The sequence below is a fragment of the Actinia tenebrosa genome, unplaced genomic scaffold (assembly GCF_029948245.1).
Source record: "Actinia tenebrosa isolate PJP-AT-01 unplaced genomic scaffold, QUT_ActTen_1.0 PGA_scaffold1__47_contigs__length_23844297, whole genome shotgun sequence".
In the NCBI taxonomy this organism is placed as follows: Eukaryota; Metazoa; Cnidaria; class Anthozoa; order Actiniaria; family Actiniidae; genus Actinia; species Actinia tenebrosa.
Genome location: NW_028292578.1, coordinates 8,401,983 through 8,413,410, shown reverse-complemented (window position 1 = coordinate 8,413,410; position 11,428 = coordinate 8,401,983). Strand labels below are relative to the sequence as shown.

The 11,428-nt window shown below is 37.1% G+C and overlaps 1 protein-coding gene across 1 annotated transcript; it reads left to right on the top strand.

The window, feature by feature from the left end:
* Nucleotides 1–3,654: 3,654 nt before the first annotated feature.
* On the top strand, nucleotides 3,655–10,959 carry LOC116300782 (monocarboxylate transporter 10). Its single transcript, XM_031709720.2, has 5 exons — nucleotides 3,655–3,960; nucleotides 7,636–7,882; nucleotides 8,548–8,881; nucleotides 9,027–9,396; nucleotides 9,754–10,959. Exons 2-5 carry the CDS (start codon nucleotides 7,662–7,664, stop codon nucleotides 10,197–10,199), a joined length of 1,371 nt encoding a protein of 456 aa, XP_031565580.2. The 5' UTR covers nucleotides 3,655–3,960; nucleotides 7,636–7,661; the 3' UTR covers nucleotides 10,200–10,959.
* The last annotated feature ends 469 nt before the right edge of the window (nucleotides 10,960–11,428 follow it).

The following is an 11,428-nucleotide window of genomic DNA, read 5'->3' as shown; positions in this document are numbered from 1 at the left end:
CAGACAGGCATTTAATCGGCTGAGAGTCAAACCGGTAGGTCTGAACATTGGTTAGTACCATCTAGAAGGACAATTCATTTGTGAGGGTAATCTTTGCCCTTTCTAACGGTAGGATAAGATAGGTTAGTACCATCTAGAAGGACAATTCATTTGTGAGGGTAATCTTCGCCCTTTCTAACGGTAGGATAAGATAGGTTAGTACCATCTAGAAGGACAATTCATTTGTGAGGGTAAGCTTTGGCCTTTCTAACAGTAGGATAAGATAGGTTAACACCATCTAGAAGGAAAATCAATTTGTGAGGGTAAGCTTTGCCCTTTCTAACGGTAGTATAAGATAGGTTAACACCATCTAGAAGGACAATTTATTTGTGAGAGTATAAAGCTTTGCCCTTTCAAAACATATTTGTGAGAGTAACCTTTGTCCTTTCAACCGGTAGGCGGATAATGCATAGGTTAATACCGTCTAGAAGGACAATTCATTTTTGAGAGTAAGCATCGATCGGTCCTTTCAACTGGTAGGATAACATAGGTTAATAATAATAATAATAATAATAATAATAATAATAATAATAATAATAATAATAAACTTTATTTAACACAGAATCCATAAAGTTAAAACTTATTTACAATGGAGCTGTGTAAAATACACACACACACAAAATAGATTAAAAATATGTAACTATATAAATATAAGAATAAATAAATATGAATATATATACACCTACCCGCAAGAACGCTGCCACAGGAAAAGAAACCTCAGCAATTCAGCGAGAAAGGAATAAACCACAAGACAAAGAAGATCTCTGAAGCCGAACTCCAAGAGACAAAGGAAAGAATTCAGCCTCAGCGACCCTCCCCCGCCATGCTGATTCATTCACCCCCCACCAAACCACAAAACCACAAACGTCCCCTCCCCCATGACAACGCCCTCGCAAGCAGGCACACATATATATAATATGATATTAATTATAAATGTCATAAGATATAAACCCCCTACCTCCCCCCCCCCCCCCCCCCAAATTGAATTTATGACCAATAAGTAATTAGCCCTAACTACGTAACTTTGTGGATATGAAAAATATTTCTAGAACGAGTATCATACTTATGTACCAAAATTAAATTAAAGACCAATAAGTATTTGTGAAAGCCCTAACTGAAGAAGATTTCTTGACACTATCATCAAGAATGTTAAACAGTTTAGCAGCAGAAAAGGAAAAAGAACGAAGGCCTGACTTAGACGAAACTTTGTGCATATGAATATTATTTCTAGAACGAGTATTATACTTATGTACTTCTGAATTCAGACAAAAAATGTTGGATAAATAAGAAGGACAAAAGCCATTTAAGCATTTAAAAACAGTCAAACATTTGTGAAAGTTCCATCTGGCGGTTAAACTAACCCAGCCAAGACTTCTAAACAATGTTTCTGTACGATCTTCTCTGACTCTCTTCTTTAAGATAATGCGAGCGCCTCTTCTCTGTAAACGATGGAGTCTTTCAAGACTTGTAGGATCTGCATTAGTCCAAATTACATCACAATACTCGTACAAGGGCTGGATTAGGGCTGTATGCAACTGACGACAGGTGTCCTCGTTCAGGTATTTTCTAATCCTACTCAGTAGACTTAGCCGCCGTGAAACCTTTGAAGCAAAAGAGTCAATATGGGAGTGCCAATTTATAACAGAGTCGAATGTCAAACCAAGGTACTTCATGGTTTCAGTGAAGTCAAGAGCAGATCCATTAAAGGAAAGAACAGGTTGAGCACATCTGGCAAGTCTCTGTCTGCTTCCAAACAACATTACCTTCGTCTTCTTGCAATTTACTATCAACTCGTTGACATTGAACCAATCATTCAAACGGTTTAGATCACGCTGTAGAGTAGACTGTATGGTACCAACATCTTTACCAGCAAAGAATAGTGTTGTATCATCAGCGTAGATTACAACTTTACTATGCTCGACAATACTTGGCAAATCGTTTATGAATATTATAAACAACAGCGGACCGAGTACGGATCCGTGAGGAACTCCAACTGATAAGTCAAAGCAATCAGATAAAGTACCGTTGATGAAGACAGATTGTGTTCTTTGTTTCAGATAGTTGTCAAACCAATTTAGAGCGAAATTAGGTTAATATCATCTAGATGTAATGTTTCAAATACGAGTTGCTGTATTCTAATGCGGGGGTTTCAAAATCCGAGTGGAACTTCAAAAAATGCCGAGGTGTAGCCGTAGCCCAATAGAGTACAGTGACGAGTATTTGACAGGACATACAGTCAATGGTCATTAACGTTGTCCACCGAAAAAAGACATTTACACATTTACGCATTTACACATTTAGACTAAAAGATATATCACGTGTTTCATTATGTATTCTTTGCCTCGTGTGCGTCAGTCTGAACTTTAAATGTAAAATTCAACTCGTGAATCGAAAATTCAGAATGCCCTGACCACTTAGTCAGGATTTAAGATGGAGAATGGTACTTCAGCATTTGTTTTATGCCAGAACCTTCGAGGAAACACGTGATATTTCTTTTAGTCTAAATGTGTAAATGTCTAAATGTGTAAATGATTTTTTTGGTGGACAACGTGAATGACATTGACTGTATATATATTATACATTTTACTCTTTTCGTTATGTTTGTTTTTATTTCAAAGTTCTAGTAATTTGAAATATTTCAAAGTCCGAGAAGTATTTGATGGGGGTTTCAAACTACTGCAACTTACAACCGGTAGGACCGATAACCAGGTTAATAACATCTAGAAGGAAAATTCATTCGTCAGAGTAACTGTTTTAAAATTCATTCCCGGTAACCAGTCTATGATCATTAAAAACCTTTCCACAAAATGAATAAGAATGTACCTGAAATGATTGAACATGACAACTCAAAAGGAATAAGGGTGGGGAGGGTGGGTGGAATATGACATTGTCATATCAAATCATGGTGCAATTATTACACTGTTATGAAGGTATAGACTGTTGTTTTCATCAAATATGGGGGACGGGGTATTTCTTCTTGTTATTTTATTTTATTTGTTTATCCTTTTTTTTTTTTTTTTTTTTTTTCCCCTTTGCAATTAGGTGTATATTTAGCCCCGAGGTCGAGGAGAAAAGTGGGCCGACTCTGCAATGCTATGGTGTGACGAGCAATTTGGGATTGTTTAGCCACCATCTTGGAAAATATTTCTCTTAAAACAGCCTCAAAATGTTAACTATAAACCCAGATGATTTTTCTCAACTCGTAACAGCTAAAACATACGTGACAGCATAATACGTGACAGCATAAATACGTGAATGTAGTTTTACTTCAAATTTTTCGTCCAATCGCAACCAAGTGTCCTGACGTCACAAACTCGTAAAACCAGTTTGCTTGAAATCCCTCTTACAAATAAATATTCATGTAGATGTTTCGATGTTTCACATGATATCGGGTATAAACCTTTTTCTTCTGTTCTAGTAATCAAAAGTCGAGGGTTCATAGATTTATAAGTCACGAGGTTAACACATGATTGATTCCTTTGAAAGAATTCTTTTGATGGGGGTTTTCACTTTGTTTGTCATTAGCGATCATGCCATTTTTTAACCAATCACAATACGTACTACCACGCGCCCAATGACGTCATTGGGACTAAAAAAATATCTTGTCAACTAAGGATATTTTGTTCAACTGACCGTAGCAAGAGGCGCGTGAACCACGAAAGGAAAGTTAGATCGCTTTTGGCTCGTGCATACCCTTCATACAAGAATTAATACACCATGGGGAGAAAAAAGACAAAACTGAAAATAGCCCTGAAACGGTTAACATCGTGGAACTGAACCCGTTTCCCGAAGGCGGCTGGGGATGGCTTGTTTGCCTCGCTGGGTTCACCGCACAGTTTATAATTCTAGGGATACAGAATAACACTGGGATTTTATATACTTGTTTGCTGACCGAGTTCAAAGGACGAAAGGGAGATACAGGTACTTTAAATTATTTGTAATTTTGTCGCTTCTTTACAAGCAATCTTTTCGATTTCTAACTAAGGAAATATTATTGTAGTCTCAAGTTCAGCATCTTTGCGGTTGTCAAAATCGAAATAGGATTTTGCTTGTAAGATGCATTTTATAAAGAATTGTTTTGAAATCTTATCACAAGACTTCGTTATCTGAGATGCAAGGCCAGATATTGTTACATGTAACAGCAAATATTCATTTATTTTAAGTTAACTTCGCTTTAAAGAGATTTAATTTAATTCTGACATCAATATTATTTCAAGCCCCAGGCAACAGGTATTTGTACATTTTGAGGTTAACACCGATTTTTCTTGCACTCATTTTGTATAAACATCTGCTGATATTGTGAGGAATAATGTTTCTACAGGCCTAAACTTGATAAACTCACAAGTTGAATTGTCATCAAGTTCGCCCGTGCTTATGACAATAAAGATACAAGTGTACATTACTTCTCTATCCATCTATCCCTCGCACTGTCACATGTTCTTTTGGTCAAATATGTGTATTTTACTGATATGAAGGAAGATTGCACAAGGTCTAGTAATACTAACCATTTTTTGAAACGGGATTGCGTTATTTTTAAAGAAAATTCCAGCTGTAAATTCGATTTCACCGCACTTGAATGTCACCGGTCACGCTGAAATCAACAGCTACCGGAAATTGAATTGCAACATCAACCCGTCATGCCCTTCCTTTATTCTCAAAACAGTAGCGGTAACATGGATTCCTGAAATAATCATAAGATATTTTTAATCTATTTTCTTCATATCTTGGAATTGTACTTGTATTTTCCGTTTTGAAGTATCTTTTCGTTGACACTTGAAGATCTGATGTCATGACTATATTGTGGTCATTTGTTGTTTATATGCCTAGAGGCAAGCGTGGCGACCAATACGTGTGGATGGTACAAAATAAAGTTTTTGTCGAGCAAAATATTCTCTTCAAGAAAATAATTCGAGTGCGAATCAGCGATGTTCAAAATTGTTCATAAGCTTATATGTTTTGCGACTGCACAAGTCATTGTTTATCTAACCAAGTAAACCCAGTTATTAGCGCTTAAAGAATTACCAAACTCTGCTTGATACTCATTGCCTTTAGGTGAATTAATTTCTGATATGTCTGTAGTTCAAAAATACAGAGCATTTTTATAGAATTATAATGTTCACTATCGCCCGTATTTCACCCTATATCTTAATACTAACACCAAATGTACAAGACGATGTACAGATGTTATTTGCTAAGCAATGCCGTACAAGATTTTCAAGCTTTTCCTTCTTCAAAACCGAGAAACTCAATCTTAAACTCACATTTATTCTCTCACTAAACTTGCGTAACATTTTGAAGATGAAAACAACATGGTTTTTTTCCACATTTGCATCGAAGAAAACAACAACTTGGTTATTGATATGTAAATGTTGTCACTATTGTTATACCTGTAGTAATTCTATTAAGAGTGCTGCTGTGTGTGGCTAATGATGCATGCATGTATTGTGTTTCTCTAAGCGTGTGTTAAGTACGATGTTTTTTGACTAGAATTAATTACTTACTGCATCGCTGATAATCATAATAACGAAAACGTTTAGCCCTACCGTCCACACTAGTCCGGGCGAATCCGGAACAATTCTTCACCGAAAACGAATTCTTGAAATGGAACCGAATAAATAAAAATTCGGATTCAAATTTATCCGGCATGGTGTGGACGGGGCCTAAGTCTTTAGTGGGCGTTCTTGTAGGATAGATTTGCCTTCTTCGACCTCAACTGAACCGGAAGTTCCCATCCGGGATACCTGGGGCATTATCACATCAAGGGGCATCTTAAAATAATTACATTTTATAATAGGCTTCAGCAGGTCAAATTAATTGAATTGAAAAAGGCGCAGGGGAACTTTTTTCTGCATATATCATGATATAACCATAAAAGAATGTGTTGTTGATGCAGTGAAGGCATATGATAAGTCTGATATGATTTTATGTTTACTTGAATGACGTCATATTTAAGCAGCTTACTTTTCCAAGGACTCAAATTTCGTGTTTATCCCGCTTCCATGTTTGTGCACCGGTCTATGTTTTCCGAGTCCAGTCCATGTTTTCTGACCTCCGATCCATTCCAATCCATGTTTCTAGTCATTGTTATTTCATTATTTCATCATTTGCTTTATAAAATTGAATACTCCAGGTATTATTCTTAGCGCTAAGAGATAAAATGTTTGAATATGATCTTCACGCGATAATGCTTAAATATCAGTTTTCATAAAATAAATAAGTATGAACATGAATATAACATGTGACTTTTTCCCCTTAACTCAAGGCCTCCTGTTACTATAGATACATAGAGTCGTTAGAAAGACCTACGTTGATTGGTTAACATGGTTCCGGCGTAAAAATACGCCAACAGCGATCTCTAGCGTGCCTATTCGTTTTGTCAGTCTTCGATCATTTTTGATAAAACGATAGCTTTCTTTCTTTCCTTTTATCACTTGAATCCTATCGCGTTTTCTCTCTTTCCCTTTTCTTTTTCTTTCATCATTTTTCTTCTTATTTACTCATTTTATCTCAATTTTAATTCTTACTATTTCATTATTAACTTTTATTAACTGCGCCGTGTTTTTAAAAACGTTAGATCAAATATCATTGCACTTCCATGGGATTCAGTTACCATACTGGTCATTAAGCAATCTTGCATTTCTTATTTTAGTAAATCGAAACTAAAGCTTTACTAACGTTAAGATTATGCAAGACGTTACATGCCATGGAATTAGACTCAAACATCACTTAACCCTGTTTTCTGCCGGATACGATGGCATCCTACTTATAGTGATATAGAAAACCCTATATTTACACGTCACCACCATATCACATCACGATATATTCTTATTTGCGCAACATTAGTTATTCCCAACTTTTACGACGTTTTTAAAACTTACTTTATTATTTTCTGATCGTATATACACCTACTTGCAAGAATGTTGACATACAAGAATAGAACATTAGTAATTTAGTGAGAAAGGAATACATTAAAAGACAAAAGAAAAAGTTCAGCTTCAGTGATCTTCTTTTGTTTTTTAATATAATTCCTATCCCACTAAATCACTAATGTTCTATTTTCGTATGACAACGTTCTTGCAAGTAGGTGTATATAGTAATTAATGATTATATAAGCCTCGATAACTGGGTAACTAGATATCTCATATATGGAATATCTTTTGCAGCTATTCGCTCGTCCGTCGCATAGTGAGACAGGGGGAAATGATATCATGGCTGAGAGAAAGTAACCGGTGAAACAAAAAGGGACCATGTCTTTGTATTTGTTAGTAATTCAGCTTTGAAACTATATAATAATATTCGTGATTTCAAAACGAAAAAGCCCTTTGGTTCGTACTTTGGACCATGATCATGGTATCAGTTGCTAATAGTCTTATACTTAGTCAAGACAAAGTGCCTTATTTTGCTATAGATTACAATGAAAGACCGCGGTTTACCACTTAATACTGCGCTGTAGGCCAAGGTTAAGTAGCAACTAGAGCCAGAGGCATGCAAATGTTGAAATCGCTCTCACACGTCCCCCTCAGTGCCCATTGGCGGGCTCAAGCTAAGCACGATCAGATATTTATTGTAATTTAACCATCTAACTTTTCTTTTCAGCATGGGTTTTATCTATTGGTCTCGGGATGATGTTTCTCTTCTGTCCAATCGCATCATCTTTGTGCGAGCGCGTGGGATGCCGGGTAGTCGCCATTGCTGGTGGTTTGCTAGGTGTCCTGGGATTTGTTTTATCATCGTTTGTTAAAGACCTGTACTTGCTATACCTGACGTTTGGTGTACTATGGGGGATTGGCTCTAGTATGAGTTACCTCACTACACTGATGATGCTGCCATTCTGGTTCAAAAAGTAAGACACCATAATTTTTTAGTTTGTTTGTTTCCTTCCTTCCTTCTTTCCTTCCTTCCTTCCTTCCTTCCTTCCTTCCTTCCTTCCTTCCTTCCTTCCTTCCTTCCTTCCTTCCTTCCTTCCTTCCTTCCTTCCTTGGAGGAAGGAAGAATGGATGAAGGGAAGGAAGAAGGAAGGACTTCCCTTGCCTTCCTTCCTTACTCCTTCATTTCTTTCTTTGCCTTCTCCTTTCTTTCTGCTTTCTTTCTTCTTGTTCTTTCTTTCTTTCTTTCTTTCTTTCTTTCTTCCTTCCTTCCTTCCTTCCTTCCTTTCTCATTGTTGCGTTCTTCCATTTCTTTCGCTTCATCTTAGTTTATAAATAGATGCCGTCAATTATTTCAAATTCTTCACTCCCACTTTCCACATCTTAGTAGTTTCTTCAACTGCGTGTATGCAATGCACCCGTTCCATCACTTAACCGTTTTATGGGTATTTAGAACTATGGTTACCGGAAGTTGAAGCAAGTGTTTAAATCAGTGAACACATGCACTTGCTCATCCTTAGGCCCAGCTTGAACAATTAAAATATAAACGTCGAATTTCACAATAGGCTTTGCATTAAACTCGCCACATGTGGAATTCAACGTTTAAACCAGGCCTTATGTATTCATTGAATTGTTTTTTCAGACGAGTTAGTTTGGCAAATGGTATCGTTACAGCAGGAAGTGGTATCGGTACGATCGCAGTTGGTCCTCTCATGTTTTTGCTTGTAAACAAACTAGGCTGGGCCAATTCTGTGCGTGTCCTTGCAGCACTAGTTCTAATATGTGCCTTTACTTCAACCCTCTACAAGAAGCCCGCCATTGATAATATCACGACTAAGAGCGCAGAACTCGAGGCGCCGAAGAAAGAAAAGAAACCACTTTTCGAGTTCTCGGTATTGAAGAACAAGGCATTCCTTGTGTGGTGTGTCTCTCTTAGTGTTTTTATGTTGGGGTACTTCGTTCCTTTTGTTCATTTGGTAAGTTATAGAAGTGAATTCGTTTTTCTTCGAGAATAGGTTCATTTTTGTCATATATCTGTCGCATGGGAATATTCTATTTCTCTTCAATCTAGTTCCAACAATACTCCTATTTATAATCCATTATATTTCATGTTTTTTTCAGCCTGGCTACGCCATGGAATGTGGAGTCTCTAGCGAACAGTCCTCGACTCTCGTCGGCATGATGTCCATTGGATCGACATTCGGTCGGCTCTTCTTCGGCAAGCTCTGTGATCATCCCCGAATCAATCGTCTATACGTCTTCCAGATAGCTTTCCTTATCATCGGCATCGCTCACACTCTCATGACATTAACAACGAGTTATATAGGATTCGTTTCTTACATGGTCGTGTTTGGTATCTTTGATGGTTGTTTTGTCGTCTTACTGGGTGTCCTGTGTGCTGATATAGCTGGTATTGACAAGGTTGCTGCTGGAATGGGTGTTCAATTCTTTTTCATGGCCATCACATGTACGGCTGGACCTCCCCTTGCAGGTACGTAGTTTGTTCAATGGGTTGTCTCTCACCTCTGGACTCACCATCACATATACTTTGTGCTTGATTATGAAGGATTTCTATCCTGTTTTCTTCCCTCCACGAAACCAAACACTCCAACTCAATCTTAGCCATACCCTGGAGGTCGTTTCAGGTTTCAATTTGTGAGTTAGCCATGCCCTGACTTTGATCAGCGCAGAGGTTGTTTCAGGGTTAGCGCTACACCGTGACTTACATCAGCACAGAGCAGGTTGTTTCAGTGTATCTATAAAATTTGAACTCTCTTTTAGGGTACATTGATATTTCAAACAATACGCCCAACTAAAAAGAAAACATTTATCTCTTATCTCTTTGCAGGAATAGTATACGACATTTCCAGCTCGTACCAGATTGCCTTCTATGCTTCAGGAGCGAGTGCAACTATCGGCTGTTGTTTACTGTTTTTAGTTCCAATCCTCATGCCCGATCCAGCTGCAGATGAAATACGCATGCGTTCTAATACTGTTACATCACGTGACAGCGAAAAGCAATTATTGAACAATACGCGTTCACCAGTTTTATCACAAGACTCGAAATTCGACTATGATAACGAGAGTAAAGACCAAATGGCTCCGGTTATTACGTTACGGAGCGGAGCTACACGACCCGCCAGTATTAGAAATTCTTACTTTGATAAATATTGGGACTTTCCAAAGAGAGCAAGTTCTAGTAGTTTCTTTGGTCCTAGTGCGCCTTATGGGATGATGCCGATATATCCTAATGACGAAACACTTATAGTGGTTGAAAGGATATCACAAGTGTAACACGCATGCACAGGTTCGATAAATACATCAATGAATGACTAGTTCAGTGAAAGCGTATTGAAATTGCTTACAGACAAGAATCATGTATATTCAACTGATTGCTTCAAGCACTGCAATCCTGACAAGAAATATTTGTGGATGTTATATGCAACAAATGATATTGGAGCCAGCAACTGACGCCATAATAGACTTAAAGATACAGTATATTCACCTTGATTGCTATGAGCACTGCAATTTTGCCAAAGAGGGCAACACTCGTGGATCGATAATATGCAACAAATGACATTGACGCGATCATAGACTCCCATGCATAACTTAAATCTGAGACACATTTGTATGTACTTTTTAAAAATGTTATTGAGCCTTCAAATTAAAGAAGGGTAAAGCTTTGTAAAAGTTTTTTTAAATAAATAGTTGTGTTGTAAAAGAATTAAAAGAATTTTGAGCTGACTTCTTTTTAACGCTTCTACCGGTTCTTTCTTATGCTTGTTCCTAGATCCGTTTCTTGAAGCTCAGCTCAGTTCTACCAGCTTACGTTTATGTGGCTCAGACAAAATTTTCAATCGTGCTTAAATCAATTTGATAAATAAGGTTCTCATTGTTAGGGAATGACATTTTTATGCAAGACAATCTGGAATCATTGGGCAAAAGTTTGTATTAGGGATCTTTGCTTAAGATAGGATAAATATAGTATAGAAGCCGTATAATATAGTTATTTATATTTTAAAACGAATACAAAAATAAAGACATCAGTTTACAAGATACAACTAGTGAGTTTATTGCCGGCTACATGGAACTTTTGCGCGCACGTCAACAGCAACGTAAATATGGGATAGACTGTTAGACCCTCTAGACATCCAAGAACTGAGCGTCGTATAGACTTTAAATTAACCTTCTGCCTTTAAGTGGGTGTACGGATTACGCAGGATAAATTCAGTCAGAAAATACAAAGAATCAAAACCAGGTCGTAAACTGCTCTTATTTGAAATCAGGAAAATACCCTTTATTTTTAAACTAGAGATTGCGTACTTTAAAAGCTGTTCTGAATTCAAATATGACAAAATGTAATTTGGCATAGTTACTCTTTCTAAGAAGATCATCCGTTAAAACATTTTTTTAAATAATATACTAAGAAAAGAAAATATTATCTGTATACAATGGGGTTCGAACCCACCAACAAAAATATAAGAAGAAAAAATAACGACTCCACTTTGCCATACCCCCGAGAC